At 43.1% G+C, this 20,312-nt stretch overlaps 1 protein-coding gene across 2 annotated transcripts; it reads right to left on the reverse strand.

Annotated features, from left to right (window-relative positions):
* Nucleotides 1-1,231: 1,231 nt before the first annotated feature.
* On the reverse strand, nucleotides 1,232-19,656 carry zbtb44 (zinc finger and BTB domain containing 44). 2 transcript variants are annotated; one of them, XM_087841277.1, is made up of 7 exons: nucleotides 19,602-19,656; nucleotides 19,369-19,507; nucleotides 12,030-13,129; nucleotides 11,441-11,525; nucleotides 10,842-10,993; nucleotides 9,537-9,837; nucleotides 1,232-5,131 (listed from the first exon to the last, which is right to left on the reverse strand). In XM_087841277.1, the coding sequence occupies exons 3-7, from the start codon at nucleotides 13,093-13,095 to the stop codon at nucleotides 4,726-4,728; spliced, it is 2,010 nt and encodes a 669-aa protein (XP_087697403.1). In that variant the 5' UTR covers nucleotides 13,096-13,129; nucleotides 19,369-19,507; nucleotides 19,602-19,656; the 3' UTR covers nucleotides 1,232-4,725. The 2 variants fall into 2 exon arrangements, with proteins under 2 accessions (XP_087697403.1, XP_006807275.2); XM_006807212.2 differs by having other exon boundaries at nucleotides 19,369-19,656.
* Between the last annotated feature and the right edge of the window lie 656 nt (nucleotides 19,657-20,312).

Consider the following 20,312-nt stretch of genomic DNA (forward strand, 5'->3'; position numbering starts at 1 on the left):
TGTTGCCTTGACAGCAGCTGTGGCTTTTTGTTATAAATGAAACAAAAACACAGCACTGAGCTCTGGTGGCAACCGTCCTCCAGGCCGACAGTGGAAGATCTCACATTTCATCAACACAAATCAAAAGAATGAAACAGCAGATGAACGGCTCGCAGGCTGCTCGCTGTGACAGCGCACGATTAGTTTAAATATTTGGTTTTACCAAAGAGACGGCGATGCCATCACAGAATGACTTCTGTGGGGTCCTCTGAAGTGGGAAGTTTGTTTTTCTATATGTTTCGCAATAGCAGTTTAATAGGCTGGTTTCATTTCAGTTTCGTAAGTATTCTAAGGTCCTGGTTGGTATTTGTAGGCCCGACCAGAAGCACCACAAACAGGGTCTGTTCTCGAGGTAACGTCAGTAACGTGTTACCCTGAGCAGGAGGCAGAGCAGCAGCTGTTATTTAGGTTAGTGGTTTGACCCCTATTAGAGCGAAGTGCTCCAATAGGGTGATATGGGGGTGACTCTGCTGGGGGCTTCCCATGATGCACTGATGCACACACTGTTTCTTCTTCACTTCTCCACCTCTTTTCACTCAATAAGTGTTTACACACCACTCTGTATTTAATCATTAGTTATCATTAAGCTCTGGCTCTCTTCCTCCCCTCCGCCCATCGAGCAGCAGCAGGTGTGTGCTCCTCCCTGAGCCTCGGTCTGCTGGAGGTTTCCTCCTTCAGCTTCTTCATCTGACTGTTGGGATTTTCTCTGTATTGTTGCAGCGTCTTATAATGTAAAGAAGATTGAAGTGACTGCTGTTGTGATTTGGCGCAAAATAAAACTGAGTTGAACCGAATTGTCAAATTTGTAGTTAGACTGAGCCTCCGTCTCAGTTAAGGCTTCATCTGTTCTTCACTATGAGACTGTTGCACAGCCGCAGCTAAAACTGTCACATAAAAAGATGAAATTAATGGAAGAAACTGTAATCAGTCAGATTGTGGTTTTGCTGGTCTGTTTTTAAGTGGGTTCAACTTTAAAAACATGAAGTGGTTTCATTGTCTTTATATTTTCCTAACACTGTCTTATCTGTACTTGTACTTGTCTGCATCTGTGACTGCTTGATAACAGAAAAATGTTCGTATGTTGTATAAATGTTCGGGGTCCAGGTTAAGTGGACGGAGCCTGGCAGGGCCAACAACCCTCGCCTGTTACTCCACACACTCCGAAATAAACCCTCAAAGTTCAGTGACAATCTTTCTGACTTTGATTTTTTTATTTACATTTTAAACTTTTACAAAACAACTATTTTTAAGAACAACAGGACTGCAAAGCCAGAACACTAGCAAAGATTGAGAACAACCATAAACTCTTAAATACAGAGTGGTCTCGTCAGTTTTTAACAGCCAACCGTGGAACATGATCCAGTTAAAACACTCAACACCACCACAAACGTCAGTTCCCCAGATACAGTGTGTGCAGGTTGCATTACTATCTGGGATGTTTTTGTACAGGTTCTCCAAACTACAGTTTAAATACAATATCAAAGACACAAAGTACAACAATCTGTCTCAAAGCAGGTTGTAATCAGGTTGCCTACAGTATAAAGAATATGCAACATAGCATGAGTGTATATCCTGGATATTTATATATATACACACACATTGCAGACAGTCACAAAGTGAAGACTACCGAGGCCCCGCCCACTCCCAGGCTAAGCTGTTCTATTCACATTTAACAAGAATATCCAAAGATGCCATGAAACAGCAACCAGAATAGAAAAATCACCAAAAATATATATATATGCCATTATGAAGAGCTACCAGTTTGGGGGGTACTTTTTGTTTTTTATTATTTTCATCCTTTTAAATAAATGGTATGGACTGGAAAACATATACAACATCAAGTGTACTCGTATAATCAAGATATCTTTTGAAACATTGCACATAAAAAAGGGATAACGTACAGAAAGGAAGAGGGCATGCTGAACAACAGATCGATGAAGAGTCGGCTACAAAATAAGGCCTTGACAGAACATACCACCAGCTCAGCACATGCTCTCTTTCACTTCACGGGACGACACGAACATGCAACCTTCCCAACAAACACAGCTGAACACAACCAGTCGTTTCATGTCAAAGCTCACAGATGTTCACAGATCAAACGGGCTCGCGCCTGCTTTCATTCAGTCACATTAGATTGAAACAAAATGATACATTCTTATCTTCTTTTTCATATATTTATATTTTATATATATATATGTATATTTTTAAAAACGAAAACCTTTAAAACGACACCGGTCCATTTATTGCACACCATTGGTTCACAAAAATATTTTGGGCACTTTGCGTTTCGACAAACAGCAGCATTTCATTATAAAAAAGGTGATCTGAATACACACACCAACACAACAGATGAAAAGCGTGACACACACGTGGAGAATAGAAAACTCTGTCTTTTTTTTTTTCAATTCTGAAATTGTGCAACTAGAGTTAATAGGTCCACTTACTAAGGCTAGCCTCTTCAACGCACATCATACAGTGTTGTAAAGGGCAGAACAGCAGGACCCCTCAGCTAAATAACATGGACCGCTTTCAATGATTATCTCTTTCTTTTAATATGTGCAAGTACTGATTGCCACGGCAAATCCCCAATAAGAGAGAGAACATTTGGTCCTGGAGGAAAAAGCTCAGTTTGCACCCAGAGAAAAAGGGCAAATGGCACGACATTTAAAAAAGGGCTGAACGGATGGCACGGGGCGACGCCGCTGCTTCCTAAGACGGCTCTGATTGGATTCTCAGCAGTATTCAACCTCACGTTTACAATCGAGCTCGTGCTGGAGTGAGCGCGAGAAGGAGCTGTTTGTACGACTTTTGGGGGGCGCACGGTGAACCTAAGCACAACCCAGCTGCAGTCAGTAGCATTCGACTCAAAGTTCAGGCGCAACAAATACAGAATCACAAGCCTGTTGGCACGATGCGGGTAACAGGAAGTCTGACCCGAAAATCCACATTTAAAATAATCAGTAACACGAAGAGCGGCCTGCGTGGGTAACGAAGGTTCAACTCACAGTATTTGCTGTGTTCACACGTTAGCAGGCTGGTTACTTCAAAACAACATGATCACACTCGACAGCCTCGTGATCACACGGATGACTGTCACACTGGGTCACTGGGCTACAGTAACTGTACACTCACTGAGCAGTTTAACCGTTAAGGTAAAAATACTCCTCGTTATTGTGACGTCACATATTAGCTTTAGAGTCTCGACGTTAGCCAGCACAATGCTACTGATGAGGGTGAAGAGCTAATTATCAACTGTTTCTGATAAAACCCTGAAACACGAGCTTCTTTGGCACACAGCCTGTCATGTTGGTCACATACAAATTAATTTAACGCACCAAGGTCAACACCTATATATGTAACAAGCTTCCACAGTCGCCCCCTGTGGCCGTTAGAGGAACTGCAGTTTTTAGCATTGCCACCTGCAGGTTACCGCTCGGTGTAATTCACTGCCAAGCTGTTGTTACAAAGCTTATACATGGTCGTTGTTACAGGGATGTAGTGGATGTGTGCCAGTGGCAAGAATGCAAAAGTTGAATTTATAGCAGAGCTGCTGCGTTCAAAGCAAACGTGTTCCCAGTAAACTGCTCAGTGAGTGTTACTGGTAGTCAGGGAATCGTCCCCTTTGTAAGCTCAGAGTCCCACAGAGCCGCAAAGAAACGCTGTCAGTGTAACGTCGCTCCAAGAGTCAGCTGCTGGCGAGCCACATGAACGTCTATCCAATGAACTGCCTTTGGAAAGAAGGCCGGGATGCTACATTGCCATATCACATTTGGGAATATATAATACTGCAGTCGTTGACGACAATGTAACCATGTGATTTTTTCAGTCTCAATTTGTATCCATTTCGTTGGATTACAAAATAAAAGCTCTAGTGCCGCTCCAATCTTGAGATATTTGACGTCACTAAACAGGAAAATCGTATACTGCACAGATGTGTTCGGGAATACTTTGTCAAGTAGTTTCAAAAAATGAAATGTGTTCATACTGATCAAAGAAATGCACATACACACACCTGACATATCATTTCACAACAACCAACATTCACAGCATTCGAATAGTAAAACTACAGTACAAGCTATTGCAATATAGATAATATTGACATTTAACAGTTTGCCTATAGCAACGGCACTAAAGGAATAACACAGTCTCTGCCAATACAAACTAGCATCAGCACTACAAATGAATACAAACATTTTTGACTTGATTTGTCACTGTTGGCAAAGCAAAGACCTTTTCTTTCTCTACACGGTACTTTGTTAAAACGGAAACTCTCAGGCACTTTCCAAAAGTAGAGCAAGGCTTCGATTGAACAGACCTCGAATTGGCTAAGACAGAAATGACTTTAGCTTGTGCTGCATTCACGTCATATGGGAAAACAACCTTCCTCCTTTAAGTGACTCATAAAAAACTTCTCCTTGGATTTCGAGCGAGATCTTCTGACCCGCTGAAATCTCACATCAACGGTGAAAGTTTATGAAATATTATATTTGAAACAAAAACAACAACAACAACAGCTGACATTGAGTTGCTGGGTTTGGTGTTCAGCATCTGTGTAGAGAAACGCCAGTCGGTCAAAGTATCCTGACAGTTTCACACGATGAGGCGTCAACATCCAGTCGTCCCAACCGATATTCCCATATGACATGACTGCAAAATAAGACATAATGGGCAAGTAGAAGACTCGAATCACTTTATGGTAATGGAAGCCACCTCCTTGGCCTGAGCATGTTGCTGCTGCTCTTCTTCAAACACCTCTGGGGAACTGCCACCCACGCTGTTGTCCATCTTGGTCTCCTCTGTCATGGGCGCCGTGTCGTCGGCGTCCATCTTCGGGGAGGCTGGGGCTTCCAGGGGATCCAGGGGCTCAGGTGACAGGAAGCCAGAGGAACTCTCACAATTCTGGGTGGAGGAGGAGACCTGGGAGATGACGGGCATCTGCACTGAGGAGGAGGACGAGGCGGGGGTGGTGGTGGAAGCGGAGGTGCTGCCCGGGTAGACCGGATGATGCTGGGTCTCCTCCAGCTCGTACTGGACTCCCAGCGCCTCCTCCTCCTCCTGTACCTGGCTCAGGTAGTCGGGCACGAGGAAATCACTGCGTGGACCAAGAGAACACGTTAAGTCACCCGACAGTAACTGCACATGTGCACACAAACACACTGTAACATACTTTTATATACATAAACTGTAACACACAGAACACATGTCCACGTGTCTCCCCATGGAGATGAGTCACTGTGACCACCAAAAATGTACCGATGACACTGCGGCTACTTTAGGGATGAGGTTTGGGTATTTATAGACCCAACGGTAACAGCGAGCCAACAGAGGAGACTATCGAGGGGCAGTGGGTCTGCAGCCAGCAGGGAATGAGCTGAAAAACCTGAAACTAATCTCCAACCAGTTCTATTAATATTTAAGTTCAATATTTATCCCACTGTGCTGCAGTTAGTCCTCTATCTGGAACAAGACTCCCTCTTCTGATTGGTGGCTCTTCGTAAACAGACGAGAGAGAGCCGTGTGCCTGAGATGAGCACGTTAGGGTTGGGGATTGTCTGTGTAACAGCACAAACAGCTCGGTTTAAAACCCGTCTGTGATGTGAAGCCTGAGCTTTGGAGTACTGTGCAGAAGTCTTGAGCCACCCTCAGGCTGACTTTTTTCTGTGACGCTTCTTTTGCTTCTTATTGAGCTGAATCGTCTTGATGCATCTCAATCGTCCAGGAAAATAAATCTCCAAAAGTTGATTCTGTTCATCTGGACGTAGCGTTTTCTGGGAGAAACGATTCGTCATCATCCAAGACTTCTTCAGTTTCAACAGGACATTTGCATAATCATTATGCAAATGTCCTGTTTATAAGATTGGTCCAGATGAACAGAATCAACTTTTGGAGATTGAGCTGAATCATTCCAGCGTTAAAAGGCCCAAACTCAACAGATGACTCAGTGCTAACACCCAGGGTTTAGGTACTTATAGATCAGTAAAGCAGTCAGTGGTGTTGAGCAGTTTGCCATAATTGATGGAACCATGAATGCAGCACCATCAGATTTTATCCAGCATGTGGAAAGCCTCTGCTCGGCAGCAGCGTCATTCTTCAGCATGACAGTGATCCTGCAGGAAAAGCAAACCTGCTTAGACAAACCACACCGAGGACCAGTGAGGCCCAGAGCTCTGTGAAGCAGTGTGGGGTCATCTTCAGAGAGAAGGGAACAAAATGCAGAGCTTTGGGATGTCCTTCCAGAAGAATGGAGAAATGTTCCTGAAGCTCAGCAAGTCACTGTAACAATCTCCTATTTTCCCAGCAGAAAATATATATAAAGGAATCCGCTCAAGACTTTTGCACAGTACATCAAACTCCTTCTTTGAAACTTTGTCCACCTTCAGCATCCAGATAACCAGGAAACTCAAAATCGGGCCGCTAAAAGCTAAAAGCTAAAAGCTAGAAGCTAGAAGCTAAAAGCTAAAAGCTAGAAGCTAAAAGCTAGAAGCTAGAAGCTAAAAGCTAAAAGCTAGAAGCTAAAAGCTAAAAGCTAAAAGCTACTCCACATTTTCCATTGTCAGGGTCACACCTGTAAGGTTTGTTGCTTTCTTTCACATGGTAGCAGATTGAAAACGTCTTCAGGGGTAACTTTCAGTATTTTACAACTGAAAGAAAAACATCGTAAACTGCTGCAGCTCCTGAGCGTTTGGAAACAGACGGCGTCATTGCCCTCTCTTTAGGTAAACGTGGGCGTGATTGGCTCTCCCTCATAAACACTGGGTTTAAACAGCGGCGGTGTGCCTGAGACGACCATATTTACTGACATCATACTGAGCCAAAAGTGGAAAAACTGTCAGAAACTAAATGTTTAGAGCAACCCAAAGCCTGAGGCTTCAGCTTAATTGTACAATCATGGTACAGTAAATATAAAGCAGGCCTTCTATGACAGCACGCTCTATCAGAAATGAGTCAGGACGGGGAAACATGAGTGTTTTTCTGTAATTACAGTTTAAATTTGTTAATAAATTCATCATCTTTGTGATGCACCTTCATCTGCCTCAGTCATTAGTGTAACTGCACTGATTCAGTGTGTGGGATTGGTGGTTCATGCTTTACATGAACATTTGGTACAGGCAAACATACGAGTGCTGTAAACTATCCAAATTCATCAGATACAGAAACTGCTGCCTGAGCCAAAGTGATGCTGAGCTTTCATCACATGGTTTCCATGGATGTTCAAATGTGTCAGTGCCGTCGATCCTGCAGCTGCACGTGTGCAGACTGTCAAACTACGGCTGCCGCAAATTATTATTTTGATAGTCGACTAATCAGATCGTGCATCCATTGGATGTTAAAACTACAGCTGACTGCACCAGCAGCATCTGCTCTAACTGTCATCAGCTTACAGCTGGAAGAGTTTAAGGTGCTCACTAACAATAAAAACAAGATGATCGTTTATTAACTTTAAATGAAATTTAACTTTAATCTCAGCCAAACCGATTTACTCAGGAACAAATAAAATACTAAATAAAAACCAAACAATAACATTTTTAAGTTATCTAAGTGACTTATATATCATGTTTAACCTGAGTAGCGAAAGACGGCGGTGATCTGAAAATTTTCCGTTCTCGCTGGCTTGAGTGACCCTTGACCTCACGGCTAGCTATCGAGCTAGTGGCTAACAGACGTCTCCGAAAACGTCGGCGCGCTTTTGAAAATATGTGGTGTCTTGATAAACTGAGCAGATATTTGAGGTCTACACAGCTACATTCTCGCCTGAAAATATGTTAAACGTTTATTTTGTGACCCAGAAAGAATAATAAGAGTAATATTAAAACTAACTAGCTGAAATGATGAAAACAAATAACCTCCTAGATTTAAAGAAGCAGAGATGACAAAGGCACACACACAGTACCTGCTACAGCACGCTACAGTTCCTCAGGCGTGCTTATTACTACGAGTTATAATTTGGACGGTTAATCTGTGTGTTAAGGAAGCTCTTGTTTGTACTCTCGATACTTCACTTCATCCTCTTACTTCTGGAAATCTTTCAGTCAGAGCTGAAACTAATTTGAGGTATTTGTAATTTCCTCTCAGTGGTAAATGTTAAAGGAACAGTTTGACATTTTGGGAAATGTCTCCACTCACTTTCTTTACTGACACTTAAAAGTTTGAGACCATTCGTGTCTGTGCAGTAAATGCAACGCTACAGCCACGAACTGTTTGCTTAGTGTGGCGTAAGCTGGGCCAGTCGAACGGTAACTAAACTACCAGCAGCAAAGTGAGCTGGTGATGAACTCCAACCGCAGCCTGCAGCAGCTGGGGGACTGGTTCCTCTGCTGCTACACCCAGCTCACATGCTACTATTATTAGCATCCCACCTAGGGCTGCCACGATTAGTCGACTATCAAAATCGTTGATTTAAGAGTGTAATAACGGACTGAAACAGAAGGTGGCAGCACTGCATCTACAAGGACGCCAGCTGCCGTTAAACACCAAAGAAGAAGAAGCTGTGTCCGGTATTGTAGCTGTGTCCAAATTCGAAGACTCCCCCAAATGCGGCTGACAAATGGCAGAATTCACAGCGCAGCTCAGCCAATCCCAGTTTCCAATAATGGCGGCAGCTACTTAGTTTTAATATTACTCTTATTATGAATGTTGTTGTTTGGCTTTCTCAGTGTTTTATTTGTTCCTGAGTAAATCGGTTTGGCTGAGATTAAAGTTATAGTTTTTACACAGCTGAATAAACGTCAAGCAGACAGCTGATTATCAGAAGTGTGAGATGCTCGAGAATTTACTCCGGTGTCCTGTTATATTTTAGATAGCAAGGAGTTTATTAAACTTCACCGAAACAATCTGCAAATTTCATTAAAAGTTAATAAACGATCATCTGTTTTTATTGTTAGTGAGCACCTTAAACTCTTCCAGCTGTAAGCTAATGACAGTTAGAGCAGATGCTGCTGGTGCAGTCAGCTGTACGCTTTACGTCCGATGGATCTGATTAGTCGACTATCAGAATAATAATGTGTGGCAGCCCCATCTACAAGCATATGCATGTAATTGAATGACTGTTGTTTATTCAAAGAGAAACTTAAAATGATATTTTCTGTTTTATTTCATTGCTGGGACCAGTTACGGGGCACGACTCCCAGTTTTCCCATGTTTTGAATCATGTGGCTGCGTTACACAGCAGTGACCGAAACACACAGACAGGCCAAAGTGCTGTGGACGAGGCCTTATGAGGTATTATCAGTATTCACATTTACACCACAGTTATCAGAGCGGTCATGACGTTTTCATTCATCACCTTATTCCCAAAATATAAAACAATTGTGTCAAAGCAGTTAAAGTTCCCCAGTAAACACAGACACACTTGATCTAAGCATTCAAATCATCTGATAAACAGTTGTACAAAGCCAAAGTCACGACAACGAGCCTTCTGTTAGAATCTAAACTCGACTTTTTTCTCATCCAGGTGAGATCTGAGTAAATGATGGGGGCGGCGCCCCCTGACTCCTCACCTGCTCTGGAAGTAGTTTGCTAGTTCGGATGCCTCATGGTTCAGACTCCTCAGGTGTACAATTAAATTGCCAGAGTTGGTGAACATGGCGCCGCACGTTTTGCACTCATAAATCCGCGGCTTGCGGATTATGTGTCGGGAGACCCTCATGTGGTGCTTATATTCACCGAAGGACGTGAATGTGGCGCTACAAATCTGGCACCGGAAACAGCGTTTACCTTCGTGCTTCAGCCGATGCATCTTTAGGGAGTAGGCCCGTGTGAACTTTTTCCCACAGCGGTCACACTGGAAAGGTTTAATGCCTGGAAAAAGAGACAAAACCACGCTTGCTGATCTGTACATTAGCATAACACAAGTGTTTGTGTCCACGCGTGTGAGATGTTAAGCTTTTTTAAATCAGTCTCCTTGAAAGTCTCTTTGTTTCCTGAGGCATTTACAAGAGCAGCAGCTTGTATCGTTTAACCTTTTTATTAGGGATGCACCGATACCGATACTGTAAAATGTGTGTGTACTCATACTCGTAAAAGTTAACCGATACCATGAACCGATACCAACTTATTTCATTAATCAGAGGGTGGCTTGTCATTTCTGTTGTAGTTTTTAGATTGGCCACTAGGGGGCCGATTATTATTTTATTTATTATTTATTTTATAATAATTATTTTGTTTGTTTGTTTATAATATGGACACTCTGCAATAATTTAAACGTTTATTTTATTCTCAAACCTACTCTGTATTTATTTTATTCCAAACAGAAGTGTTTATTTATTATTCTGAAAGCTCGAGACAGTGCCAATAGTTCAGTGATATTCTGTTAAATTACAATGTGGAGCAGAAGTGCTTATTTTTCACTTGAAATTTTTTTGTGGTCATTTTTATTAAGATTTTATTTTTCATCAGCAGAGAATATAATAAAACCTGTCTTCCAATTCATTGTATTTGTGTGTGTGTGTGTGTGTGTGTGTGTGTGTGTGTGTGTGTGTGTGTGTGTGTGTGTGTGTGGTAGAAGTATCATTTTTTGTACTCTGTATCGGCAAGTACTCAGATCCAAGTATCGGTATCGTATCGGTTTGAAAAAATTGGTATCGTTGCATCCCTACTTTTTATTAAAATCTTCATTAGCAACTTCACAACCAAGAAATGTATTGACCCAGTTGTTCTTCTTGTCTCCAAGTAAAAAGACAACAATGTCTCAGAAAAATGTCTCAGAAAACAAAGGCTGCAACATTTTTGTTTACTTCAAAGGGCCGTGGTGCTGTGCATATATGAAGGATCTTGTGATGCACTTGCGTTCATATTTCACCTACCGGAGTGTATGAGCATGTGCTGTTTCAGGTTTTGAATGCGTGTGAACCGGACTCCGCAGGTCGGACACTGAAAGGGCCGGTCAGGGCCGTTGGCGCCAGGCCGTGTAGAAGGACTGATGTAGAGATGGTACGGATACTGAATACCTTCCAACCTGAAACACAAACAGAGGACTAGTCATTGATGCAGTCCAGTCCCAGTCTACAGCCCTCTCTGCCCTTCTTTTATTTTAACAGTGCTGACATCGGATCAGGGTAACAACTCGACAAAAGTGTGCATGAACAAACATGTGCGTGCACCTACACATACCGTTGTTGCATCTGCTGGTTATAATATCAGGAGCTAACAGAAAGCACAGCCCTAACCAAGCATATATGTGTTTATATGTGTGGTGTGATTAGTGACGACAGCGATGTGCGCCACACTGAGGAACGTACTAACACACATCACACAACGACCATTCTTTAGATTAGCGTGAATCATTTAAACACGACGTCTTTATTATCCAACCAGGTGTGGCCCAGACGTTCAGTCTACGACGTCTATATGTTCTTTCCTACTTTATGATTGGTTCACAGCGAGTTTCAACAAATCACGATACCTCTCATCATCTTCCGCATGTCCTCCAGCGTTAGAGGTGCTCTGCATTGACGGTAAGCCCTCTGACACGCCCTCATCCATCGAGCCTGGGAAGAAGGAGGGAAGAAAATGACTCACGGTAGCTGTCGACTGACAATAAAGCCTAAAGACATCTTGGACACGGTTAGACTAACGCACTCTTTGAAGGCTAATCCGCTGCTTCGGGATTGATGCTGCTGGATAACAAAGCACTGTGCCACTGAACAGTTTAGGAAAAAATGACGAATGTTTCCATTTCCTTTTTTTATTTATGGAAAGGCAGAAAAGGCTTTCAAGCTGAATTTGGACCAGTGGACAATAAAACTTTCCACTGAGACAATACAAATAAAAATGCAGTGGGTGGAGGCAGCTCTGGGAGCAGGGCGAGGCAGGTTCGACTGCACACTTTGCAAAGCAGCGCCGTCTTAAGTGGGTCAGGACACAGCCCCGTTACACCAGTGAGAAACACAACATGCACATCGAGGTTTGATCTAAACCGAACGTTTTAACCAAATATAATCGTGCACATGTGATGCAACAATGCACCGTGCAGGTAGGACGAAGACGGTCACCTATGGAGGAGGACTGTGGACTGATGAGGAGCTCCTCTTGGACCTGTTCGCTCCCCGGCACCGTCTGCTGGTCACTCAGCGAGCTCTGAGAGGCACTGACTGGCTGTGACGACGCTTCCTGGACCTCTTCGTCACTGAGACGCTCCACCTTCACCCTTACATCCTCCTCCTCCGCTGCGACAGGTGAAGACACCGTCTTTGAGCTCTCGCACGTTAGGTAGTCGCTGAGCCGACGGCCAACCACTACCTCCGAGGTCCCCGGGGTTCCCTGCTCCAAACAGCGAGGGCTCTCCGGCAGCTTCGATTTGTCCGAGTGAAACCGCCGGTCGATGCCGAAAGGGAAAGTCCAGGGGAAGGCCAGGGAGGACTCCACGGGCTGGGCCGCGCTGTCTGAGAACGAGGGCGAAGGGTTGGGGATCTGAGGGGAGGTGGTGACCATCTGTGTAGTGCATTTGAGCGGACTCTCGGGGGAAGCCATCGACACGAAGCTTTTGCGTTTCCTTCGCGATTCGCGGCAGATGGGAACATTTCTTTCCATCACGCTGCAGTCGGAAGACACCGGCGACACGCTGCCGTCCAGCGGTGTCAGGGCACAGTTCGACGAGGCGCTCTCCGGTGCCGATTCGTGAGGTTTATCCGCTCCCATGTTGTTGTTGTTATTGTTGTTACCCGGAGTCCACAGAATACTTGACTTCATGAACTCTGAACACGTACTAGCCACGGCAAACATCTGCATGTAGCTGGCAGCTGCCAGGACGTCGATGATATTCTCCGTGCTGATGGAAAGAGTCGACGTGTAGGCGTACTCCAGCAGGGGCGCGAAACCGCTAACCGTCACGTGGTGAAGGTCCAACACAAACTTGTCCTCCTCCTCAGGCCGGCCCACCAGCTTGGAGCGGAAGAATTCACTGCAGCAGGCCAGAACCACTTTGTGGGCCAGGAAGAGCTTGTCTTGGACTCGGATGGTGACATCGCATAAATGACCCTCGTTGCGCAAAGCGTTGAGCTTCTCGAGCATCTCCTGGCTGTGCGAGGTCGAGCTGTGGGTGAAGGTTTTCACCCCCATGTTGGAAGTCCTCTTTATCCAAAGGATGCGTGTCCTGCAGAGACAAGAAGTCATAAATAAATGCTTCAGTTTGGAAAAGAGTAGTATTGCCGCGCCAGTCCTTTCTACTGGTAACAGAAACAGATCGCTGTGAATATACTTTGGATATTCTCCAAGATCCTTTTAAACCTGAACCAAACAATGTAAAAATGATACACCGTGTAGCTGCTGGTCAGGTGCACGACTAATTAGACATATTTATACATACATATGTCACATATTCACACACTCCAGTCAACGCATGAGGAGAAACTCTGGTTCTGTATCAGCACGAGGACACTGACGAGCAGACTGGGAGGTCAGGGATCAAACCAGCGACCTCCTGAGCCACAGAGAAAATAGAAAAACACTCATGAAAAGATTCACCTTTCTTGTATTCACTTCTTGAGCTGTTGTTTATTATAAATCAGTCATAACTCAATCGCACCTCATTCCCTCACAGCAGTCTGTCCTCGTAAGCTCAAATTACATCACTGTTGAGTTCAGCTCAGGCCGAGACGCCTAAAACTGATCTTCTTTCTACAAGCTGTTGCATTTGGTCTGGGTCGGAGACCAGTTAGACTCTTCTGTGCTGCGTAACGGTTGGCTGTTAGCTTCAGCAGGTGTAGCTGTGAGCTCGCTGCCGCCCGTCTCCGCCTGCTCTGTATTCACAGACATCCTTCGGTGGAGGTTCAGTACTGTAGGTGTGCAGGGATTAGCTTTCCTTCCAACACAGATCAGACCCAGCGAGAGTCGGGGCTTATCTCGCCTCCGTGCTCACTGCCCTCCTCCCCAACTGTGTGACACGTATCTGGTTTTCACTTCACTTAAATCAGCAATCAACAGGAAAACACTGTAAACAGACACATTTAGGAGCTGAGGAAGTGTAACCTCAATCAAATGAGGTTAGATTACAGCACTGACCAAAATATCACCCTCCTCATGTAGCTGCTGTTATACTATAAACCATACTTGATTGTTGCAGCAGTATGTCGTTACTCATGGCTATGATGACTACTGAACAGTTTATATGTAGTCATCAGGCTGTCTCTGACGCTGCTGTTACACTTCCAAAGGACTAGGCTGGGTTTTAATAATCGATTCTGGCTTGGATAACGTGATATCTATTCATTAAAATCCTGAATCTATTTTTTTATATAAATGTATTTTGCCCAAAATGCCAGAATCTCAGGTGAAACCTCACAACATTTCAACAACCACCAAACAGCTAAGACAGTAAATGAGAGCAGGAACACGGATTCTGCACAGAGACATAAACACAAAGCTCGACCCGCCGACGCATCAGAATCAGTGAGATGTGACTTTCTCACCGACGGCACGGACACGGTCGGGGCTGAAAGCCGACAGCTCGCTGATTCTGATGCGTCGGCGTGTCGGCGCTTTATGTTTACGTCCTTTTTGCGCTGATTCTAAAGCTGTTAGTTTGATGTCTCTCCAAACAATATTGACTGAACCAGCAGCAAAAGACGATCCAAACTAAACTTCACATAAACATCGTCATGAATTCACTCTGACTTTTACTGTTTTGCTTCCACCACGATGAAATCACACTTCATGCACAGCTCTCTCTCTCTCTCTGTACTTCAAGAACAGTTTCCCGTCTAAAAATCTGTTTTCTTCATTATTCTCTTGCTTGTTACGCACCAGTCTACGTTGTTTACAGGCTGTCGGCCGCTGTTTTTTTCCTTTTACTTACTTCCAAAAAGAAAACCTCATTTCTGCTGTTAAATACTGAACAAATTTAAACTAAAATTATACAAAATGCAAAACACTGTGTCTCTAATAAAACTGCTGTAACTTCAGAGGTGATGTTCATGTGTTGATTAATGGTTTTCTTTCGTTTTTGATCTACTGCAGAATATTTTTATAAAATCCCAGAACAGAAAAATCACCTTCATGTTTTTCTGTGTTTATCTTCAGCTGCTTTGACACAAAGGCCTCTGCTGTGAGCTCACACCTTTGATAAAGTCTGGAAAGTGTCAGCTTCATTTTTATAGATACAAAAATATGTAAATGTACTGATCTGAATTATAATATTTCTGACTGTATGAGGCAAAATTTCCCAGATTTAAATCGAAGCGATTCTAGAAATCAGTGGCGATACCAGCCCTACGAAGGACCAGTAGAAGATCATGTGTGTGTCTCACCACATCACTATGTCTTAAAATGACAGTGTATGTGACGACCAAAGAAGAACGACGCCGAGTGAGTAATGTGACAACTTCAAAAAGTAATCGCACTTCGATTTGAACACCAAGAAGCAATAGGACATTGAAGACATTTTAAGAGCCTGTTTTGTCTTTATTTGAGTTTGAGACTTTTCTACTGACCCAAACTTTACATGATTCTTCTTTAAATCATTGTCAATGTGTCAAATCCAGGCCGAGCTGTCAAAGACTCGGGTGTGGAATCACTGACTTACTCAACAATCAAAAGTACAGAAACAAAACGACATGACGTCGAGAGCAGAGACAGAGGGGACAGGCAAGTGCTCGATGTTCAGAGGACAGTGGATAAAGGTAGACAGGAATATAAAGAGGTGCTTTCTGAGGGGAAGGTGAAGGGGGGCTGAAAGCAGGCAGGGGTAGGAACGCAGAGGACCAAATGCCAAGTTATGTAACAACAATCAAAGCAGATGCGCGGCGATGCGAGCCAGACCCATGTGGAGGCCAGCGCACTACAGGACGCTCAAGCAGCTGTCTGCGAGACGTGGATTCTCTGAGGCATGAGATTTTCCATCAAACAAAAGCTCGAGTGAAGGGGCTCTCACAGGGAGAGCGCACTCTCCTTCACACGGCCTCACCAAAGGAAAATACTCTTGGGCCATGTTGGCCCAGTAAAGGCAAAGTGAATTATAGATTGGGGCTGCGGTGGTGCAACAGGAGTCTGAACCAGCAAACAGAGCATATTAGAAAACGAGCTTTATTCCACCACCAGGTTAGACTCCTGTCAGAAGAAGAGATTCCTATTAACCTGTTCAAATCAATGTTCTTCACCATGAAACTGAGATGGCAAACAGACATTTCTAAAGAAAAAAGTCTGTGCTGAGGGAATCATGGAGCTCCAGAGTGCCTCTGCTTCTCTTTATATATTTATATTTGCATTGCTGTGCATTTACCTACGAAGTCAGACGACACAAATCCTTAAGAGTGAATTCAAAATACCCGACAATATTTTTTTCATTCAGACGCAGAAACATAAAATGTTTGTTACGCGCTCTTATTTATTTACCGTCTGCGTGACGTGAATCCGCTGGTTGTTCTCTTTGTAGCATTCACAGTACGTGTTTTCAACAGCGACGCTGCACAATCCTCTTTGGTGGGCAAACTAGGCAATTTGGACACCACAGCCTGGTTGAAGGGTGTCTCTACATTTTAAATTCTTCATTCAACTGTTGTTATAAATGCCAATCTAGCAGTAAATAGTAGGGGTGGGAAAAAATGGATACTGTGTAGCATGGTGATATTTTGTTTGCTAATAATGTATGGATACAGGGACAGCAGAAATCGATATTTTGTTACAAAAAGGTTTTTGTGCTCTGACTTCAGAGCATGTTGATCCTTTTTCTGAGCAAGAATCCTGACATTCCTTCACTGTCCAAATATGTTTAACTTGTTTTTGGCAGCAATAAACATGACAGTTTACTTATTTTAATTTAAGACATGTTTTATTTTAATTAAGTTTAAAACTTTTTATTTAATGTAAAATTATATTTTGTTTTAATTTACTTTCAAATTCTTCAGTTGCTGAAGGGGCTGCATAGTTTTCATAAACTGCATAGTTCAGAATAGCTATAATTGTACCAGATGGTTGATTCAGTTAAGTTGGACTAGACTGTAATACAAACCGTTCAGTTTGTCAACAATCAAACTGAAATGAGAGAAAGACTGAGTGTGAGACTTTGATATTAGAGAAAATGAATATTGATAAAGTTTACCTTTATGTACAGAATCTGAATATCGCAACATATTTTTAAAAAATGCAATAATATCGTATCGTGGGATGCGTGGTGATTCCCACCTCTAGTAAATAGCTAATATTGGCAAATAATGTCAGCAATAAATTGGTCAGGTTTCACAACAGGCATGTCTTAAATCTGTGCAATGTTGCTAAAATGAGAAATATCCTGTTTCAGATTTTCAGGTTCTTCTAAAAACTCCCTGAAAGTCTTGACTTCATCCAAAATGCTGCAGCCAGGTTGGTTCAATCCAGAATTCAGGGTAAAATCCTTCTTCTCTCAAATTTATGAACGATCAGGCGCCGTCCTGTCTTAAACGTCTCTATGGTTTCTCAATAGAGCACTACGCTCTCAGTTGTTTCTAAAAGTAGAACGTGAGGCAGAGCCCGTGGATTCACAAGACAGGCCTGTGATTGGAAGTCATTAGCCAATGATCAAGTGGAAAACACCACAGCTGACCAACGCTTATAAAACAGGCTTCATTTGTTATTTAGTGTGATGTCACTCATAATGGGTGACGAACATAATGAGACAATGAACTCAACAGCAGAGAGCTAAGAAAGCTCTCACCCCGACACACTTCTGTGTGGGAGTCTCTGAACAATCACACCTGTTGCCACCTGGTGGCCTTCAGATTGCAGGATGGTGGAAGCTATGTCCGTCTTTCTTACCGTCGAGATAAAAAACAAGAGAGAAGATATATTTGAAGAAAATAAATAATTGCATCGACTATTCAACTTTCCAAAACGTGTGCAGAAAAATCAATAACAAATGTTATTCCTGCACATATGCAGCATCTGCCCGGTGTGCTAACCCACGATATTACCCGCCTCGTTGAACTTTCCTCTGACAGAGACACTGAAAGAATTTTGAAGTGAAATTCATGGGAGAATCCTGTAATACCATCGATGGCAGACTGTAACGTCCAGAGGAACAAAGTGCTACTACGGGCACTTGGTAAACTTCTGGCTGCTCGCTTATTCACAAGAGATTTTTTTTCTTTACACCAGGAGCTCTTCCTCACTTTGTGTCCTCCTGTGATCAGACCAAGGCCCTTTCACTCATCAGAGGACTATTTAAATCACTGCACTATGGAGGCACTCTAAAGTTAATTTAGAGAACATTTCAAAATGACTTGTTGAACACGCCACAATAACGTTGATCCTCATGTTAAGTTCAAACATTTGGTTTGACACTCTGAAAGAGATTTTTATTTTTAACTCAAATTCTGGAGGAAACATGCATAAATATACTTCTTTGTAACAGCTACTTAAAAGTGAGCATGATTGTTTCCCACATTAGACTCTGGATTTGTTTTGATGCTGTTTATTAGTTTATTAGCAGGTGAATAATAAGACCAATAAGCTTGCATGCAACTAATTAAACGATGACTATATGACAGACGATAGGGTCGAGGGGGCGTGGCCTTCATCCTGTACTTATACTAATTGCATTGCATACAACCAAAGTGAGCAAAAGTGCAGAACTATAACAGCAGAAAGCTGAGAATGTGGATAAAACAAACAAACAAAGAACGACTGTGTGTGTGTGTGTGTGTGTGTGTGTGTGTGTGTGTGTGCATCTCAGTTTCAAGTGGACAAGATGCTCCGCGAACACGATTGCAACAACAATCACAGTTTAGCAAACACTAGCTAACGGTGTCAAACACACGCCGAGTTTGCCAGGAGGCGATTTGAATTTTCAAAATAAAAGCCAAACGAACCTGACAAATCATTTGAAGCAAATGGGGCACGTTAATGTGTGACAGTTACTGGTGTCGTTCAACGGGTTTAAAACACAGTTGTTACCTACAACTTGCACGACGTAAAGTGATTATTTCTATTATATGACTGTAATAGCCATTTATACTAGTCATCATTCATATTCATGTGTTATTCACAACTATTGCTGGTAGACCTGTGGTGTTTTCTTTTAAGTTAGCTTTCTGAACTGCACTGCAGTCTGAGATTTTACCAATCTGCATAAATACTAAGACAGAAATATACAAAATAAGAGAACATTTTTAATTGACTTCATTTATTTTGAAGCCGACGTATTCCCATTTCCGTTTTGACCGCAGACTAGCCGCTGCACTTTGACGCAGCTGCTCCACGGGAGCTAACTGGCATTAGCTGCCAAGCTAGCGATAGCTGAGACAACACGGCGCTCTTAGCTGGTTTGTTTGTCGTTTTCAGTGTCGAGAAAGCAACACAACCAGACAGGAATATACACACCACGGTTAGCGTTATCAGACACAGCGGACGGAGGTAGTTTACCTTCTCGGGTGAGGCCTGTGATAACGGATGGGCCTCGGGTCGCAAACAGCTCAGCTGACAAAGCAGTTGGAGACAGCGGTGTGCCCTGCCGCTCTTCTCCGCTCCCTTCACATTCCTCGCTCTTCTAGCAGTTGTCAGCCTGCCAGCCGCCAAAAGTCGCGCTTTAATTAAAGCTCACATGAATTCACATTACAGCAGGCTGGTGTTAAAAGTTGCCGAGGTGCAGTTTTTACCCCTTTGTGCTCCCCGCTGTCCTTTCTGCGCTGTATTTGTACCCCCACAATGCAACGCGCATCTCCCACTGTACTGTACAGTACTGTCAGAAACAGGAAGTCTCACATTAAGCTGTATACGCACACCTCGGGGCAGCTCGGGGGTCCCCACTGTTTGTATGCATTTGTGTGAAGTTTATATTTTCTCTATGGAGATGTTCATAGAATCACAGCATGTGCAAATCTGCTGTATTTGTACATTTTCTCGTCTTTATATTATCACATCTATTATTTAAAGTAATTTGATAATCTTTTACTTACAATCTGTGATTTTGATTTTTGGAAATTCTGGTTTTAACTATTCTAAATCCTTTTATATTACAACATCCTGTGTTTCTTGATGCCTCTATTTATTGTAACTTTTAAATAAAATGATGGTGTGCAGTTCAGGAGCTCCTGTTAACCATGGAAACCTCAGACTTTCAGTATAACTCGGGCTAATGCCACCTGCAGAAATACTCTTAATGAATCTGCAGTGGTTGGACATTAGTGATGGGCAGGAGTATTGCAGTGGATGATTATATGGAGTCGGAGAAAAGTCTTCTGTATCTGAATAAGACTAGAGATGAAGTAAGAGGACAGCTGCACAACTGGTGAATATCTTGGGACCGGATGTTGATGTGGTGGAAGAGTACATAGACCAACAACAGGCTAAACTCCGAGGAAGCTGAG

Source organism: Neolamprologus brichardi, chromosome 1 (assembly GCF_056152115.1).
Source record: "Neolamprologus brichardi isolate AB-2024 chromosome 1, ASM5615211v1, whole genome shotgun sequence".
Taxonomy (NCBI): domain Eukaryota; kingdom Metazoa; phylum Chordata; class Actinopteri; order Cichliformes; family Cichlidae; genus Neolamprologus; species Neolamprologus brichardi.